At 40.9% G+C, this 20,398-nt stretch overlaps 1 protein-coding gene across 2 annotated transcripts in view; it reads right to left on the bottom strand.

Annotated features, from left to right (window-relative positions):
• The window catches only part of LOC118110256 (metabotropic glutamate receptor 8), a 138,320-nt gene that overhangs the window by 19,038 nt on the left and 98,884 nt on the right, over positions 1-20,398 (bottom strand). For both annotated transcript variants that reach the window (XM_035157970.2, XM_035157971.2), the window contains exons 7-9: positions 19,812-20,012; positions 5,664-5,803; positions 3,495-4,430 (exon numbers count right to left, since the gene is read on the bottom strand). In XM_035157970.2, the coding sequence (XP_035013861.1) occupies positions 3,495-4,430; positions 5,664-5,803; positions 19,812-20,012 (1,277 nt within the window). The remainder of the gene's footprint in view (positions 1-3,494; positions 4,431-5,663; positions 5,804-19,811; positions 20,013-20,398) is intronic.

The following is a 20,398-nucleotide window of genomic DNA, read 5'->3' as shown; positions in this document are numbered from 1 at the left end:
TCACACTTGTCTGTGTATCTGTTTGAACATGACAAACAGAGTATTTGAGAGCAGTGAGAGCAGTGATCTTGTTTTGTGTAATAAGGAGTGGCAGCTATAAACCTGTTGACAGGAAAATAAACTCACTGAGCATGCTCACAATGTTCTTCTCTGGTATCGGGTACAAGAATCGTTGATGTGAGCTTAATCACCATCTACTGGCCCGGCATACACATTTGTAGTTGCTTTTGTGTTCTCGTGTAGAATTCTTTTTTAATGGATTGGAAAATATCTGTTCATAATATATATATCTGCATTAGTGGAGATAAGGCATACATCTGTCTCTTGTACCACAACAACCTCTTTCAGTGATTTAGCTTCAGTTAAAATTATTTTTTACACTTTTATTGCAACCACTTTAAAAAATTGGCTCTTCAAGTAACATTTCAGCTTATTTTATCACTCTCATTTCAACTGATACTTCAAATTAGTTCAGTTATTATACTTAAAGTGACAGTTTTTCGACTGGTTTCTCTACTAGTCACTTCATATAATTTGCCAATGTGTTCTTACAGTAATTTTCAGATATTTTAAGATATAAATGGTCCTGAATGGAGAAACTCAATGATTTATGTAACTGTGATTTCACTGAATAAATCATCTCAGACATAAGTGAAAAGTAGACTCAAATTTAAATGTCTAATTTTTATTTGATGTACAGGTGTTATTGATTTACCTAGTCTGATGTTACCAAACACATTGCATTATTTGCATCTTGCAGGAAACAGGAATAGAAGACACGTAGATGTTTATTGAGTAATGAGGTGTTTGTTGAATTTCTATCTTCAATTAAAAATGTAGCTGCCCTGAGGCTTTAAAACCAACAGTCTGTTTGCTGCATTTCCTCTGAACTGGGAAATGTTCTTCTCAGTGAAATGTATTCTGTTTGGTTTGGCTGAAGTTCTTTAGTCAAATCTTGAGATGTGTTGCAGAATAAGTGGCTTCTTTCTGCAGACTTGGTAAAAGATACAACTGAATTTTCTGGCTTTTTCTAGTCTGTGTTAAGTATGAGTAGAAAGATTGTGTGACAAACATAACCTCAGCTTCACTTACATGCTCACTGCGCCTTTCAACTGCACCTCACACCATTTATCAGTAAATTGACCTGGCATATGCAGATGGTGTCACAGGTCTGTGTTAAAAGATGGTTTCTGACATGAGATGTGGATGTTGTCCTTGATCTAAACATGAATTTGCCCATGAGAGATGCAAACAGACACAAAGATGCAACTTGCTCCAAAAATATTCAAATTTTAGTAAAAATGAACATGAATCCTGTGGCATTAAGAATCTGCTTCATCAATTTACAGTGATGACGGGGAAAAGGAGACAGACTGGAGAGGAAGATCCAAGAGTTTCTGAGGACTGTTGCTACTTGCTTCCAGCTAACATACAGTATACAGTACTGCGCAAATATTTTAGTACCAACAGAAAGGCATGTGATCAGTCCCAAATTCATTATGCAACATGAAATCAAGTCAGAACACACATATAGAGCTGTAAAGAATAATGTTTAGAGACTGCAGATGATCAGGTCCCCACTTGTTTCTTCATGTGATCCATGGAAGACACTGACTCCAATGCATCCACACAAGAACTGCAGCAAATTGAACATGTGTATGGAGGCAACACAGCAGATGTTGATATATTTGCTCTTTGTATATATTGAATTAATGAATACAAATTTTGAACGGTATTACTTTTGCAAGCATTCCTACATTACTTGTGGTTTTGAACAGTACTGTCAGCGATACTTGGCAATCTGGCATGAATAAAGATGGACAATACAGTTGTCGAGTCCGCACCAATGACGCAAATTGTGAAAGTGCTGTTGCTTTCTGTGTGAATACACCTACACAGTCCTCAACAGCATATTTGCTCAAAGTGAACGAATTGAGATTGATTAGTTAACTTCTTTTTCCAAGGTCAACAAGAAACTGTAAAGTTAACTTCAAAAAAGAGTTCCTGCATAAAAACTTTGAATATCTATGTTTCCCACTCAACAGAGCAGACTTCATACACAATTTGATCAATCCATTAAACCCTTGGGACATTTCACCAAGACAGAAGACTTGGTGGCACCATGGGAACATCCTGGGGATCACCAAAGTTAGTTCAGTAAAAGCTTCACAAAATCTTGAAAATCAGATGTCATGTCAGAGTGTTCCTAATTAAATCTTCCTCTATCAAAGTAAAACAACTCAGATACAACATCCTCAGTGTCAGCAGAAATAGACCGATAAACTACATCGAGAGGAAATCTCAGGGAATCGCTCCACCTGTCTGCCAGACCTCCCCACAGACATGGTAATGAGCAAAATCCTCCATCTGGCAGCTCGCTTACAGCCAGCCCAACCCCAAAAAACTGTTGTCTGAATGTGCTAAATTTAATTCTGCTCTAATTAGTTTTGTGTCGCGAGGCTGCAGAGCAAGCTGAGTCGAGCCTGTGGTGATCAAAAACCATCAGTCGTCAATCATTCACTCAGAACAGTGTGGTTTGTAAAAGTCCTGCCTCTAAAAAAAACTAATGATCATGACATTTATGTTTAACATGTATAGAGGCAGAAAATTAGATTATTGTTTGAAGTGTACACAGCCTTCAGTTTGGATATTAGCAGTTAGCCTCTGGGATTGCTTGAAGAACTCTAGAAGTCTCATCCTTACGCTACACAATCTTTCGCCAGGTGAAACCCTGATTGGTCCCTAAACTACATGTAATCATGAAAACACATGCGAGTATGTGTAAATCGGACTGAAAAGTTTCACTCCATTTTACAGTTGTGAAGAGCAGAGAGCGACTCAAGCAGCATTTTTCTGTCCGAACCCGACCTGAGAGAAAACTAACCACAATCGACAAGCTTTCTGATTTTCAGCCTGAACCCAACTTGAGTCTAAGTTTGTGTTACCCTGTCCCTCACACGCATGTTTATTGTTTTCCTGATTACAGACATGTGCAGTGTAAAAAGTCAGGGGCACCTCATCAGGACATGCACCTTCACCACCTTCACCCTGTCCTGTGCTCTGATTGGCTGGAGTTGGATCGAGTTGTCTCCAACTCTGACTAGATTTCCAGCAGGTTATAAATCCTTGATCCTGCATCAACTTATTTTCCTGACCAAAGGTACCATTCTTGGGGTAGAGATCTGCCCTGCTACACAGAACACGATGCCCGCTTTATAACCTTGGCTATAAATGAGAAGCAGTTCATGTTTACTTCTGTCAGAAACCAAGAACCCATTGAAAAACAACTATGAGTTTAGTTAAATCTGCATTAGTAAACAATGGAAGTGCCATGTGACAAATGTGATCAAGTGATGTTTGTTAGACAAAAACATACATTATTGGTATGAATAAATGATGCCGCTTACAGTGCGTGTTTCCATATATAAACTCTGCTGGAGGGCTCAGCATCACATAAAACATTACATTATTTATTATCAGTGAGGTGCACTCACCCGCTCTTCTGACTGTGCTGTGCCAAAGAAGATGGGGATGAATGCAAGCCAGATGATGCAGGTTGTGTACATAGTAAATCCAATGGGTTTGGCCTCGTTGAAGGTCTCTGGCACGCCACGTGTCTTGATGGCATATACGGTGCACGTGACCATCAAGAGGATGCTGTATCCCAGAGAGCAGATGAGCGACAGGTCAGATATGTCACACTTGAGCACGCCACGTGCATTCTCAGGATCCTGAGTCCGCTGCTCTCCATAATCCACAAAAGTGTGCGGTGGGTCGACAGTGAACCACAATAGGACGCCCAGCAGCTGGACTGAGATGAGTGAGAAGGTGATGACAAGCTGGGAGGCAGGTGAGATGAAGCGTGGTGCTGTCACTGCCGTCTTGCCCTGCTCAAAGATGCGGTGGATGCGGTTAGTCTTGGTGAGCAGCGCAGCATTGCTGAAGCACATGCCGAGGCCAAGGAAGATGCGCCGGAAAGAGCAGACGGCGACATCAGGCGCAGCGATCATGGGGAAGGTGATAATGTAGCACAGGAAGATACCTGTCAGAAGTACATAGCTCATCTCCCGCCCAGAGGCACGCACGATGGGGGTGTCGTTGTAGCGGACAAAGGTGATGATGGCGAAGGTAGTGGCAATGATCCCCAGCACGGAGATGAAGACGGGCACAAGCGCCCAGGGCGAGTGCCACTCCAGTTTGATGATGGGAATGGACTGGCAGCCGGTGCGATTCTGGTCTGGTCTCTTTTCGTAGGGGCAGAGCTCGCAGGTGAACTCGCTGGCCTGGAAGTGGTATCCCTCACAGCGCTCACAGTGCCAGCAGCATGGGACGCCCTTCACCACCTTCTTCCTCTCGCCAGTACGGCAGGGCTGACTGCACACAGAGGTGGGAAGAGAGGATTCGCCGGTGGTCCACTGCAGGGCTTCCATCTGGGGAAAGAGAGGGGGAAACATTCATCTTCAAATGAGAAACAAAACAAGTAGTTCAACAATATCTCTATGATTAAATAAAAACATACTTATTTTACCATAGGTCTAAATCAGAACTCAGTTAATCATAGTAACAGTACTGATGCTTCAAGCTCTGTTAACTTAAGCCTATGTTTAAACTGCCTTCAAACTCCCTTTAAAACATTGAGGATTGAAACAGTTTTCGTTTGTCTGGTCAGCAGTATACAGGAAAGGTAAAGACAACAATGAACTCCCATGCAAAAACAATAGAAAGCCAAATATAGACAGCTATGCCACAGGATGTTTTCTTAGTCTTTAGAAAAGCAACAGTTATATTGTAGAGTTGAATGAATGAAGTTCATTGTAACTCTGGGCCTCTCCTCCACATTCAGCATTTTAACATCTATACAATGGAATCAAATCTGTATTCTAAAGGGGAGTTTGTGTATTTTTCAACTTGGGTCCTATGTTTATCAACGTGGGTGTGTAAATGAACGGTATTCATGAAACATTTGGAACTGGTCCAGTAGATTGTCTCAGCGAGACATGAGCAAGACATGGGTAATGGTGTAGAAAAGAAAAACAATGTGAGCCTTTTATTGGTGAAAAAAATGACTTCAGTGGCCTGTCCCAGTTGCCACTGCTGCCATGTCTCAGCTGCCAGAAAAGGTGGACCGATTTATAAAGAGGGCCCAGGTTGAAAACAAGAAGGTTCTGTATAAAAAACATTAAATGGTCGAAATTGTTTTTATTCTTAATGGAGAATTATGAAATATGCTTTTGTCACAGAGCACAAACTAGTTTCTTTCCAAGCTTGATAAGTAGTTGATTGAAACAGTTTTGTCAAATGCTGCTTGCAAGGTCAGTAGTGAGAATTTGAAAGTTTTCAGAAAGTTGCCGACTCTATTCTCCATTCAAACTCCAAAGTGTCTTTGAAGACCATGGGATGCGGTTAAAACATCCAGATTAAACAAGTGGACCTTGAGATGAGATTGTTTTGTCACACCGCTGTTTCAAAGATCAAGAGTAAACTTTTAAACTTGCCATGTTTCACATCCCACTCTTTTGGGTTTATTCATTAAGAGGATGATGGGTTAATGAACCAATTTAATTATCAATATGCCATCTTTATTATCAGGCCTAACAGCTTCAGAACAAAAACAGAATCAAATTATTTCCAGTTAAAAGATGTTACAAGTCAGTGGTCCTCACATATAGATGCAGCTGATTGGTCCAGTGTCCGATGACCTTGTACTCTGCTGTCGAGCCGTCGTTGATCTGATACTGGAAGATGTCGTAGCGTCCAGGAGCATCGCCATTCTTGTTAAAGATGACAGGAGTCCCTGCACTTCCTGTGAAATCACAAAGCAGAGAACAGACCCTGAGATCACATATTGTTGGGACCTGGGAGAGGGGTGTGAAATCAGGACCAAGCTCGTGTTTTACAGGAGTTTGATGAGGTAAGACTGTTTGTCTCCTTCTCCTCCACTGGTCAGAACTTCCCTTTTCTAGATGTTTCATTGTACGTATGACAAACTGCATTTGGCTTGTCTCTCTGAATTGTATATTTTGATGTTTTCCTGGTCATGCCACTCACAGTGGCTCCTTCTTTTACAGCAAGAAAATGTGAAAACTTAATGATTCATTCACGACTTACTGCGGCCAGGTATAAACACTTTTCAGCCCCATGTAATCTAAAGGATTTAAGTGTTTGACTCATAAAATTAAATTGTGTTATCAAATCTCACTGCTAAAATGTCTAGTTCTGAAAGTTGGCATCAAATGTTTATTGTAATTTATTCTGTGATTTCACAGTTCCTGATTGAAATAAAATTCAAATGACTTGAGTGGATGCTTGTGTGATTAGCCTATATTTTAAATGCAGATAGGTTCAATGTAGAGGGCAACACACACCAGCAGCATCAGTTTATCAGGATACCCTGCTGCTCTATTGACAGGGATTAATTATTCAACATTAGTCATCTGCACTTCCTGGATGAACACATCCCTGTTACATCCCTACTAAAGACTTAACAATTGTTTCTACCACACTGCCATTTGTGTACTGAACACTACCACTGACCTTGGCCCTCTCTCAAACACAATACTGCAATGTTTACAGTTTATATTAAAAACTGTTTTTGAACAGTGCAATACAGTGTATCCAACACCCTTAAGAGCAATCATTTATCTGTATGTGATGTCTCATGCAAGGTATGTAATGTGTGTGTCTTTTGTTCGGGAAAATATCTAATATCACATTAAAATCCTCTGAAGGAACGGTCCGTTATTAATGGCCACATGCTTAGTCTGACTTCTCCCTGAGCTCTTACTGGCTAATTTAATAAGACTTGCAAAAGTTTCTAAACCAAGCAGTATCACCACAGATCCAATGAAACCTCAATAAAAAAAAAAGAGTTATTACCTTTGCAGAAATGATATAAGAGCTAATAGCCCTCAGGTAACAAAAAGGAATTGTGAGACCTGTTTAAAGGCAACATTAACATACAGTTTGTTATCAAAAACACCAATGTGCTCCCACCATAGCGCTCCACTACAGGCTGATGTCTAAACAATAATCCTAAGAGTTGGCAGAGGGCTAAGACTTGTTGACACAGTTAAATGGAAGAAAGACTCCAGTCACACCAAGACACAAAGACCTCCACCACTGAACCATGGTCCCATTCTGCCTCTACACGTAGGCCGACAATAACAGAATCATCAGAAAACTTAAACATGTGTCTATTTCCCTAGTTGCTGTGACAACAACCTTGAGGGGTGATGTGGATCAGTATAGAGCTGAGTTGAAGTGAACACAGTCAGGTTAGGAAAGAGTTTTCAGTGTCAAATGAGTTTTCTCTGCGAGCAGATGATTTATCTGGTGTGTATTCACTTTCAGTATCATAATACACTACATTGAGTTTTGGTATCGAACTCAGGAAGTATATTTACATATACCTAACATTAGTTAAATATTTTAGGTATTACTATAAAGGCCTTGCCTAACAGCTGCAGTAGTGTGGGGCTGCAAGTCCTTCCCTCCCACTGAAGGAGCCTGAAACACCTTGTTCATGTTAAAGTCACAGATTAACATGTAACATGCAACAAATCAACACCACTGTTATTGTAATCAGAGCAGACTGGGCTTTTTGTGAGGCGGGGCAAGAACAAAAACGCAGCCATTCTGACAGATGATAAAATCAGTGTTTTGCTGCAAGTGATACTTTTTCAAGATTTCCAAATTTTTGGTGTGGATGTTTTTATATCATCACTATTCACCTATCTTGATGGGAATCTCATTATTTAAATTGTAATAAAAAAAAAGACATGGGAGACAGTCTGGGCAGTACTTTCATGTAACCTTGTCCAAGGCTATCTTGATTTAAAGGCAAAGAAACAAATAAAATAAATAACTTTGGGCCTGGCGCACTCCTTTCAACCCTTAACCGATTTTAAAAACGGAAAGATTCAACTGATTTTTTATATAATAATAGACATACTAGACAACTTGGCCAGAACGCAAGACCACACACTTGCGGTTGTAGAAACCAATTTCACAAAGGCAATTCCAGGGACTTTGGATCTCACAGTAACGCAACAGCGATTGCCTAATCAGATCATCCTCTAGTGTGCAGCAGCAGGCCTTATTCATATAGTACCTTTTGCTCTTAACATCTCTCTTTATAGACTGACAGAGTTTTGTTAGATTTTGTCAAAATTTGAATGAAAACTCAGAGATTCAGTTAATCCTCCTAAATTTGATGCTTTGTTTTCACATTCAGTCTCTGGATTTCTGTTTTTTAATCTTCAGCAACTGTATTCACCATGCAGTATTATTATCTTACAGTGGTGCTGTATTTCCTGCCACAGGGAAAATTTAACACAGGAGGACAACAGGCCTGAACTTGAAGTGGATTAGTTTGGAGCGGCTGAAGCCGAGAGGGAGAGCAGCAGATTGGAGCTAAAGAGCAGAACAACAGCACTAACAAAAAGAAAACTGATTTATAATGAAGTGAGTGGGCGCCGGTTTGATTCTATCCTGCCCTGATTTCCTTCCTCAACATGAATACAAGCATCACAAATCACATCAGCGTGGAGATGAATCACCACAGTGCGCCTCAGGATGTGGAAACACCCCCCACCGCCATCACCACCTCATCCTCTGCATCCCTCACTTCACTTCGATTCACTTCAGAGAATCTGTGCTGTTATGGACTCAACATCTTCGCTCCACGTTATTTCCAAACGTGGGAATCATGATCACTCTGCAGTGACACGCGCTGCAGCATTGTCATTAAACACAATGAGACGACCCAAAAACAAACAATCTTCTCTGCAGATGTCACAGTGGAGTCCAGAGTGAAGAGCTATTCAAATGGACCACACTGCTACACATGATTTATTTATTGAGATTTAAATAACACATTTTATATAACTGCAGACCATTTACACAAGTAGCCTTCATTTCATTCATTCATTTAATTTAGTCTGAAGACAGTTTCGTCGGTTGTTTTCATCTCACAGAATGACAAAATGTTGCTAATTAACCACAAAGATTTTTGAAGTCAAGCACCATCTTGGAGGTCAAGGTATTCAGTCACAAGAATGTTGAAACTGGATGTTGTTGAGGAATTTCAACATCCTCACACATTACTGTATATGCCACTATATATTATTGTATATTACACTACATCTGTACAGGAGAATAGTGCCTGTCTAATTCCACAGATACTCCCTTCTCTCTCTAAGCAGAACCCAAGGTCAGGTTATAGATAAAGGACCAACCAACAGTACATTGTAGTGTCTACGTTGAGGGACTTTCATATCTAACTCAGATGCTCCAGACAGAGAGGCACCAACTTCAGTGGCAAGACATGAGGACACAATGTGGTTTAGTTATACATACTTTAGGCTTAACTATCCAATAGGATGTGAACACCTACATGTAACATAGAGAGTGACAGCAATTCTAACCATTCATGGATGTGCTGTTAGAATGGGTGATGCAAGTAGAGGGAGACATACTGGGATGCTGTGGGAGACATCTTCAGACTTGGGGGTGACACTTGCTCATGTTACTCTGTTAGCGTTTGTTCCACCTTCTGGTCTCCTTGATGCATCAAGTCTACATTAAAATCTTCTGCATAAGACATCAGCTGCTGCCTGAGTTCTCCTTTCACCAGCTTCCAGAAAACTTCCATAACAAAGGCGACAGTAAAATGTTAATGGACAATGTATTCATTTTGTTTTTATCTGGTCAAATCCACCATCTTTCCTTGACATTAACCAACAGGCGTGTATTGCCTAAATCTATAGAGAGGAGTCAATGCTGAACTTTTCACACCCACAATCCATCCTGAGCACCTCTCTACAACTCCAGTTCTGTCATAAATTCTTCTTTCACTCCGAAAACCTATATAATCTAGCTTTATTTATATATAATTTAAATTTGACCATACCTGTAACCCCAGGATTTTTTGTCAGAACCCCACCTAACTGATAAATAATGTGTACTGTATAATTTTTGTTTTTTTAAATCTAGGTACTTTCGTAACTGAAGGTACAGGTTTGAAGCTGAAACCTACATTTTGCTGACTAGACACACCATTGTGGTTGTATGCCTCCATCAACCAGTGCAGTTTCAATCTACATACATTTATTTTTCCAGACTCATATCAGGTCACTCTGACCTTTACCTTTGACCACTGAAATCTAATCAACTCCTTTTTGAGTCCAAGGGACAACTGGTGAATAATTGAGGAAATTTCCATTTCCAAAGGCATATTTGAGATATCCTGTTCAAGAAGCCAAAACCATGTTTTTCAGGTAATCAGGGAGTCTAAGTGAACATTTGGGCCCAATTGGCACAGCCACTCAGGGGCATAACACCTGAGGCTTTAACATGGAAGCCTTCAACACAAACCTTTCAAGTGCATTTACAGGAAATAGACCCACATGTGATAAGAGGGGCCCTGTTCCATTCATACTGAAATGATTCGTTTGACTCTTTGGTCACAGCATGGGAAGCAGACACGAAAATAGAAAATAATAAAATTACATAAATGACGTGGAAGTCAGAACAAGTGGCTGATGTGAGTCAGATGTTGTCTGGGCTTTTCTGCAAGGAAGGCTTCAGGTTCATAGTAAAGAGAGGCAGACGAGATTGAAAAGATTTGTCCTGTAGTTGGTCAGTTGGATGGACATGGCTGTGTTTTTAAGCCACGTCTCTAATGGGACACAGATATTCTGCACCGGGTGTTAAGTGTGAGACTGCTGATCAAGGTCTGGCAGTGGTTCATCTTCAGAAACACCAGGAACCACATGACATTTTCTTTATTCACACTGTCTACCTTGTTTCCACTAAGCCCTTCTCCTGAGAGTTAAACCATGAATACCAAGTCAGGGTGTTTAAATGTTCCGACAATATTTGTAGACTCTGCTTCCAGGTTGTTGATACTGTGCCTCCTCTTAGCTGCAGTTTGTCAGAAAGTCCGAGCAGGAGGAGATGTGATCCTCCATTAGTCTAACCTTTTGACCTGAATGGATCCGACAGCAGCGGGTTTCTCCGCTGCCCTGACAGGAAGCATGTGTTGCTCTGAAACACAGCACTGGGCGGTCTCAGAGTTTTATTGAACCAGTTTCCAGTATCGATTGTATACGTGGACCTTGGCGGACGGAGTGGACAGTTAGAGCTGCAGCCCGGCAGCTCAGCGATTCATCCGTGGGATCATGCCTCTAAACATAGATTTCACATTCACACACGTTTCTCTGCATTCTCATTCCAAAGAGAGATTTAGTTACATTCCGTCCTTGTTGAGTTGGGAAGTTTTTCAGCCAATGTCAACTTCTGAGCTTTCATCATTTTTGACTTCATGCATAATATCCTCAAAGATTTGGTCCTAGTGACAGCTTTTATTCCATTCAAGCTCCAAAGAGCGGAGGAAAAGTTGACAAATGCAAATTTGCGAATAAAATGTGTTTATTCAGGTTAGATTACAGTAAGTGATTCAGGTTTGCAGAAGCTTTTGTGATAGATACCCTGAAATAAATATTCAGCTTTTCAGAAAAGCAACTAAGACACCGTTCATAAGAAAACCAAGCGGTTCTCATTCTTTAAGACCCAGACATTCCATCATTAAACCACAGTGCTTTAAGACACAGTGAGAATCATTGAACTGAACATGCGCTGCAGAGGAAATGATATCCTATATATCCTCATTTACATATTTATATTTATAGAATTACATGTTTACAATAAAATCTTGTTTCCTTGTCGCTGGACCTGAGTTACTTTGCTCATCTTTAAACTGTTGCACCTGCACATTTCAACACTGTCGCTTCAATTCAGGGGCTGCTGTCATGGTTTGAGTGTCTTAGTTTATTTCATTCATTCAGTCTGATTGTCCTTGTGCCATGTGCCTTAGCTTTCCAGCGTTGTATCCTTGCTTAAGTCTTGTTATATTGATCCTGTTTTTAACCAATCCTGTTAAACCCAGATTCTGCCTTAAGCCGAGCCCTTTGTTGAAGTTTGCCAGCCTGGATGTTTGTATCCTTATACTTTTTTCAAGTAAAGACTTTTGAACTTTCACCTGCCTCCTTTGTTGTGCATTTGGATTCTGTTGTGCCTGTACTTGAGCTGTGACATCTGCATCCTTCAGACGACGTGATCTACCCGGCCCACACACACCGCAGCAGTGGATTTATGTGATCGGTGTCACCAGCTCGTACTGCCCTTGTTGCAGTTGGACACAAGGAGAAAGTTTTAATGCCCATTGTTTTTTTAACACGTACTGTATACCATTATCTGTTTAGTTGTGTTGAAGCCTAATACTCAAGCATCTGATAACTTATCACTTGCAGATGCCATTACCTCTTTGAAAAATGGTTCGTCACCAAAGTGAAATGAATTCTGGGATAGGTTGGACTGGGAAGGATCCGACTTTGTTTATCTGTGATGAAAGGATGCATCTGTCTGATGCATTTGGAGGAGCCTTCAGTACGGGACAGCCCAGTCGCACCGCTGTGTCGCAATTGGTCTTTAAATACAGCCCCAGAAGAATGCAGCCAGAAAACTGAGACAGCTTGTTTGTAAGAAAGTTACACAGTAAGAAAACCACTGAGTGGGGTTTCTGACCATTTTAATTGGATGGTTGCTATAGGGTCCTCGAAAGTCACCAAAAGTCACTAATTGTCTTCATACACTCAAAAGATTTTGCAAAAGCTTGTGTAATGATATGCGCGTGCATACTGGATGTAATTAAAAGTTTAGAGGATTATAAACATTTCAGTGTTTTGATGTCAGTCGTTGCCCTCATGGGACAGATTTGCTTCCATTTGATCAAATATATCAATCCACGCCACAGAAGCCCTGGTTGTTTATGCTCTGGATCTTTGTCATAGTGAAGCATGATCTTCACTAACAGCTGTTTAAATCATCACACAACTCTCCAGTTGTTTAGATGTTGTTAACATACTGAGAGGATCTGTAAAGAATGATCACTCCCTTAGTTTTACTATGAGCTTTGTGTCTCTACGAAGCATTTCTTACTAGAAACAGAGGCTACGGAGGCAGGGAGAAATACTGTTTTCATCTTGTATGCTCCTCATGGAGCCTACTTAAAAACCACATGTATCCAGTGAAACTCTGGTGTTTGTTGAGTCACTGTCCTCTCAGCTCATGTGCTGGGGTCTGTGAGGTAAACTGAACACACAGACGGTTTCAGTGGAGCTCATGCACTGCCTCCCTTCTGATGTGTCTCCCCAATCTGTATATTCACCTTAAAGGGATAATTCACCGACAAATTTAAATCTACTTCAATTATCTCCTCACCACTATGCCGATGGAGGGAGTTGGTGAAGTGTGTGAGTCCACAACACACTTTAGGAGTCTCAGGGGTGAACAGTATCATTTACACCAAGTTTTAAGCCTAAATGTCCTCTACCGGAAGTGGCGATGCTAGTGGATGTAGCTAAAACGATGGTTTCAATAATATCAGATATCACAATAATAAAGCAATGATTTAATCTGCTTTATAGCAGTTAGAGAATGACTAGTGGCCCAGCATGTATGAGCTGTAATCACATGAACACAGATTTTATCATCTGAGACTCAGAAGACTGAGCAGTCCGTCTGTCCCACTCTAAAGACTTTTGGCTGTGATGCACAGTTTTGTGTTTACCAAATTAAACAAGAACGACAGACAGAGTTTAGCCTGTTCTGATGTTTTTAATGCGGGCAGAGAAAAACTGAAGAGGCTATGAACTTGCATTTTTTCATAAACAAAAACAGTTCAAAAAATTAGACAACTGTATGAATATTAAATCCTAGATTAGTTTGATCAAAAACAGTGTGTTCTTATTTATATCATTGATCGCAAAGAAGGGAGGAGTCACTGACTGACTGTTAATATGCAGATCACAACTTGTTCACATTACTTTCTGCTTGATGGCTGAAAAGCTGCTGCTGTTAGTTAAGAGTGCCCTGGTGGCCGAGTGGTTCGGGCAACAATCACTGGCCACAGCATTGATGGTTCAACATAATTCCAAACACATAATTCCAGTTTTTAACTTACTGGTTCGCAGGGTACAATGACAAACTTCTCTCTGGATGTGCATATTTGAACTTCTGAACAGCCGGAGCTCTTCACATATTCATCATTTCAGATAGCTACATTACCCACTCCCCATCCTTCCCTCCACCACTGGTCTGGCTCTAAAGGGTTTCTCCTCCTGCAGCTCCACAGGGTCAGCCATGTTGCATCCCCATAAAAAAAACAAGCTTTTATCGCCTCTTAGTAAGCATGTGCTGTCCAAAGGAATCAGGGGGGAATATCCCTGATGTCCTGCCCCCGCCTCATTCTCCCGCCTCCCTCCCACGCTGCTCCGCTGATCGCGTTCAAACGGGATATTACAACGAAGGCCTCATGCAGATGGCTTTAGCACAGCGAGCGCTAACATTAGCAAAAGTGTCTCGATTAGCCTCCCAACGCTCTAAAAATAAGCACGCGAGCAAGGAGCACACGGCTGACTTAGCGATTAGCCCCCCGGCCACCACCGCCACACAGCACCGCTTTGTCGTCCTGGATTTGCTGCATTTCATACATGGAATTATGGGTAACCCCGCTGCCCCGTGCTCAGTGAAGTGAAGCGTAAAATACAGAGGAGCAGCTCAAGTTTGATTTATGTCAACGTTTGATGTATGTGAAGGTTCAACTGAGCATGCTGTTCACAGATTCACACAGGAAAGCCCCAAATACAGCATGACATGTGTGTGTGTGTCTGTGTGTGTGTGTGTGTGTGTCTGCCTTCAAAAGCTCAATCAGGCAAAAACCACACATGAGCTACACACCGCTGAGCCAGAATTGATGCACGTGTGCTACTGCACAGAAGCTGCAACCCGTTACTGTTAGATTAAGGTTATACAGTAAGATAAAGGTTATAGAGTCCAAACATCTGAGAGCACTTGGGCTCACTTTTGAACCCCACTGTGTGCACCTGACAGCTGCCAGACACAAGACAAGATACAAGACCTTTCTTCTCAAGAGAGCAATGCTCTCAGGGAAATGTCCCTGATTAAATAAATTATGTTAATTAAACCGAAAAAAATAACATGTGATGCACCTGCTCCTGCTTCAATGCACCTGCTCCAGTCTCCCTCACCTGGTGGATAGAACTTTCACACCAAAGTGCAGCGCCACTCAGTAATTATGTTGATATTTTATACCCATAGAGAGAAACATTGTGGTTCCAGAAATAAAAATCACTTCGTATTGATATTTTGAAATTTGTTTGTCGCAACACATCCATGCATATCTAGCTGATGGTTGATAATAGGGGGATAGAGATTTCTTACTGTGCAAATTCTCTCCAAAGTAAATCAATATGACAAAATCGTGTATGTTAAATATCTGTGTGACATTTCTGTGTTAAAGTGTCATAAAAAATTTTCAGTTCAGCAACTTTTGTGTCTCATTTGATATTGCCATTTAATTGTTGTAATTTTATTAAATGTAAAAAAACAACAACAACACAGATACAGAATGTTTGATTGGCAATGTGTCCCTAATTTTGACATTGGCCGCCAAAAAAAACAGCAATATTCCTCCACCACTACTGAAAATTCTGCTTTTTGTCTAAATATTTTTTTATTTCGGGAATGTGGAAGGAAATCAAATCATCCCAGAGAAAACCCATATATGTATGTATATATTTTTATATATATAAGATATGAATTAACTACTGACATATAGAGCCCACCGAATATTTTATAAGCTATGGTTACTCAGTGACTGTTAGTTTGAAAGGGGGGAAAAAAACAATACAAATAACCTATTTGTCAATTTTACAATCGTTTTACACAGTTTTCCTGTTTGAAGTAAGAAGAGTCGAGAACAGTTTTGCAATAAGACACATTGTAACAAAAAAAGTCAGTTTAATTTTATGAGTCGATCTATGGGGCTGTCGGGTTTTTATTCTGTGATGTGTATTTAAAGGGTCCCTGAGAAGTTCTTCAAACATGTTCACCTTGAGAAGCCACATTCAGCTTCAGCCTTCAGCAGGAGCGGAGAAACTGAAGAATGTGTGTGGAACGTGTATTTTTTTTTTTCATTTAAACTATAGAGAATATTTCCTTGCTGGGTGGTGAAAGAGAAACCGGCCTTGGCGATAAATGCCAGCGCTTAGAAGTGAGAGGGAAAGTGGGGTTCATTAAAGCTCCTGTGAAACCCACGGATGGCCGTGACTCAACCAGAGACTGTTTGAAAGCACGAGGACATGACACAAACAGGACAGAAGTAAACCAAATAAATCATAATTGACTATATATTATTCTTATGCAACGAGGAAGTGCTTCTTCCCTCCTTACTTGCTTCTTTGTGACCTCCTATGCTTCCTGCATTTTAGCAATATCTGAGCACTACAGTGGTAAGAACTGACAACAGTTATTCACACCAGTAAAACTTTTACATCATTTACAATACTGATTATTAATAGATTTTTTTTCTTAAATAGCACCCAGGTTAGCTGATCATGCATTGTAGTAATCATCCTTGTGACTGGACAGCATGTGTTTTTTTATAAGTTTAGAACAATATGATAATAGAACTTATGACTGTTCAAAATGTGTTTTAATATGAGTATTATTATAGTGGAGAGATTGGCATTGCAATATTATCGTGTGGGCGAGCAAAGAAAAAAAACTCACTTTATTCACACTGGGCGACACAAATGGTGCAAACTCATAAAATGCGAGGAGAGGAAATTCAAGTCTGTCGCTTTACTCGCTTGATTTGAAGTATTTGAACTCCAGCAAAAAAGCGTAGGTAGCGCAGTTATCCAGAAACAGCTCCTGGTTAAGAGGGTGAAATTACCCGAGCTGTGTGCGTCTCCGGATGATCTTGTGGACCCACACACGGAGGCGCTGGCTTCTCCGGCGTTCACATTTATAAAACAGCAACTGTAGTCCCTTCAGCCAGTATTCCTCCTCTCATCGTTCCTGGATGAGAACAGGTGGATGTTCGCAGGTGGTGAGAGAAAAGTATTCGCTTCCTGTGGCGAAGCAAATCGCAGCGTGGCTTTGTGTGGAGTTCAACTTTGGTGAACTTTGAACCGTGATATTCACTTCATGTTGGCCTACGTGTGACGTTGCCCTGATCCTGCAGCCAATCCGGCACGAGCAAAGCGACAGGAGCCATGATCCAGTGTTCTATGATATGGGCAGGACTTATTATTATATGAGGGATGTTACACAGTCACATAAAATCTCAGCACATAGCGTGAGACAGAATATCCCACAGCTGAGACTGTAAAGTGTTGTGATTATTTAACTTGTGTAACAGCAGATGGATCATCAGACTGCAGCCGGTCCCACTGAGCAGAGAATAACGAATGTGGAAATCAGAGGAAATTAAACCGGGCGACCATATTGGGAGTTTAGTAATAAGGTGAAATATTTTCCCTATGATGATGTTAGCATTCACTCTCCATGCTGCCGACGGACCAGCCACGTTGAGGGGAGCTCAGACCATGACGGCGAGGAAGAGAATAAGATGAAGAGGAGAAAGAGGGATGAATGAAGGGAGGGTGAATGAATTGTCACAAAAGAAGACACTGATAAAAGGTCAGGATGACTAATAATGTATTTTATCATATTCTTTTTTGTGTTTCCTCCTCATGCTGCAGCGTCACACTGTTTATATCAGTGAAGGATACAGAAACACCAGCCAATCACTTCTTAGTTATGTGGTTGAATAAATTGTTGAAATCTGGTGTGCATGCAAATGTGGAGATTCTCAGTCATCCAGATCATGTTATATCCAAGTGCTAAAAACAGGTCAACTCCACCAAGTCCGGTTGACCTGTTTTTAGCACTTGGACAAATGTGGGGATATTCAATAGCAACTAGAATAGCACTCAGTAGGGCACAAACCTCAGTCAAGGTCAGACAGACATGTAAAGGATTATTTATCTTTCCTAACAGAAAAATAAAGGACAAAGGAAGATGTCTGATAATCTGCAGCACATTAGACAAACTCTTCTCTTAACATCACGAATATTTCTGATCTTACAATGTTCAGTAAAAGCAATAAAAACTATTCTGGATCAACCACATTAAAATTAAATGTTTTTTTCTCTGACTCATGCCCCCTCTCTTCAAATCAGGTGCGAATCAGCTCTGTGTGTTTTACATAATCCTGCTGACAAATAAATAAACCAACCAACAAACAGATGAGTGTGAACACTTAGCCAGCAGAGCTAAATCCTTTGTCAGAAAAGTGAGACTCTGTCAACTTGTTTGTCCTCTGACAGAAAACAGGCCGAGGTTGCGACTGTGCCGGTCGGGTTTATTCAAACTCACAGGCAAACAAATGGCTCCATTTAGAATTGTATCAAAAATGCTTAAAGTTGTCTCTGATTCGACAGTTTGGCTGATATGTGATGGGGGGGGGGGGTTATGGGTCATTAAACATAAAGCACTTTTTTTTACAATTTTTTGTCTTTTATTCATTCATCCTGTCTTTTATACAGATTTTGGAGAAAAACGTTCACACCAGCTGCGACACAGAACAACCACAGTCTCATGTGTTGGCCACAAAGCAGCATCACATTTACTTTGGTGATTCCTTCCCCCTGAATAGTCAATATTCCTGAGAAAGATGTGATAGAACCTTTAACCTGCCAGACATTTGGACTTGGTAGAGCAGTGGTCGCCAACCCGTCGATCGCGATCTACCGGTCGATCTCGCAGTCTTCACTGTCGATCTCCGAACTCTCTGAACTCACTGTCTGCGTCACGCCACAGATCAGCTGTGTGTCGGTTGTCTGTTGTTCACATGGCAGCGTGTCCTCTACTGGCGGCGGAGCTGCTGGTTTATCTCCGGCTTTGCCTTCGAAACAAGTCGATTCATATACTAAACTAAACACCAGGACTGTAGTACTGGTATTCATTTTACAAGGGACTTCTTTCATACAAAGAAATAGTCATATTTACAGCCATATTCATGATATTAATGTGAATATTGTGCATTGAATAGATAAAGTTAAACAACTGCCTTTCTTTGTGTATATTAATGCTCGTCCATTCAGCCTTTACAGAAATTGCAAAAACTAATAAATATGACCCTTCCAAGAAAGTGGGTTTCTTGGAAGATATCAGGGTGGTAGATCTCAGCTTACGTTTGGAATTAAAAAGTGATCTTGGGCTCGAAAAGGTTGGTGACCACTGTGGTAGAGCATCTTAAGATATGTTGTGCTCCATGTAGACCCAACCTCTCAATAAACCTGACAAAACAAGTCTCCTAAATTCTATCTGTGAAAAGAGTTTTAGGGAAATCACTGAAAAAGCTGCTGATTAAGTACACAATGGTCCATCTTAAATCTACCACTTGTTGCTCTTGTTTTTTAATTATATGTGGCTTCTGTTTTAGCTTAGATGTAGACTCATATTTTATATATATTTTATATACCACATTGTATTTGGTTTATTCACCCGTTTAATTTTTGCTTTATTTATTTATGACTATTTAGACTAACACATTTTCTGTGTTTTAATACCACCTTGGAAATTTGATGTTGCATCTCAAGGGCTTTATCCTCATATTTATTTTTCAAATAAAAAACATTACATTTTTTATGCCAAAAATAAAGAAATCAAATATCCTCACATTTGTACCTCTGTAACTTTGGTTCAGCATCTTTCCTACTAATTCTGACTTCCTTAACTCATTTGAAATGAAAACATGAAGTAGAAGACCTGGGAGCAACATTGGCATGCAAAGGAAGTTTATATTAATGAGCTGAAAAACACAAAATAAATGTGATGGAGAATGATGAAGTGAGTGATGAGGCCACTGCTGCTCTTACCATTGAAGTTAACGGTGCAGATGTGAGCCAGCAGTTCTTTGCCATCGATGTTGGCCATACGCGGACACAGCCCGGGGGATCCGGCGCAGAGCTCGCGGTGCATGTGGTGCAGAGCGTGGGCCATGGCATACACGGCGTCCATCACAAACTGCACCTTCCCCTCCTGCTCGTAGGTGGAGTCACGGCCGACTTTCTCCAACCCTGGAACAGAGACAAAGTACTGCCAGGTTAATGATCAATGAAATGATCAAACACATAAAAGTCTGATGGAATGAGATTTAGAGTCCATCCGTTCACTCAAACACCAAACTCTGTTGTTTGATAGGCTCGAGAGCTTCAGAGAGCGTTTGTGGAGGGTACAATGGTGACACGTCTCCCGGTGGGAGAAACTCACTCCCGGACATGCCATCAAACTTTCTCCCGCTGTCAGTGTCTCAGTGGAGCAGTGCAGCCTTGCTATTGGTGCAGTTGTGGGTTATGGCAGTGTGAAGTCTGCCTCCAGAATGAACAGTGCTGACGTAATTTTCCTGGACAGCACAGATACAGTGAATCAGCTGGTTGAAAGTGGAGGTGTGATGCAGGGAACA

This window comes from Hippoglossus stenolepis, chromosome 5 (assembly GCF_022539355.2).
Source record: "Hippoglossus stenolepis isolate QCI-W04-F060 chromosome 5, HSTE1.2, whole genome shotgun sequence".
Taxonomy (NCBI): domain Eukaryota; kingdom Metazoa; phylum Chordata; class Actinopteri; order Pleuronectiformes; family Pleuronectidae; genus Hippoglossus; species Hippoglossus stenolepis.
The sequence above is the reverse complement of the archived record's forward strand: the minus strand, read 5'-3'. Positions and strand labels throughout refer to the sequence as shown.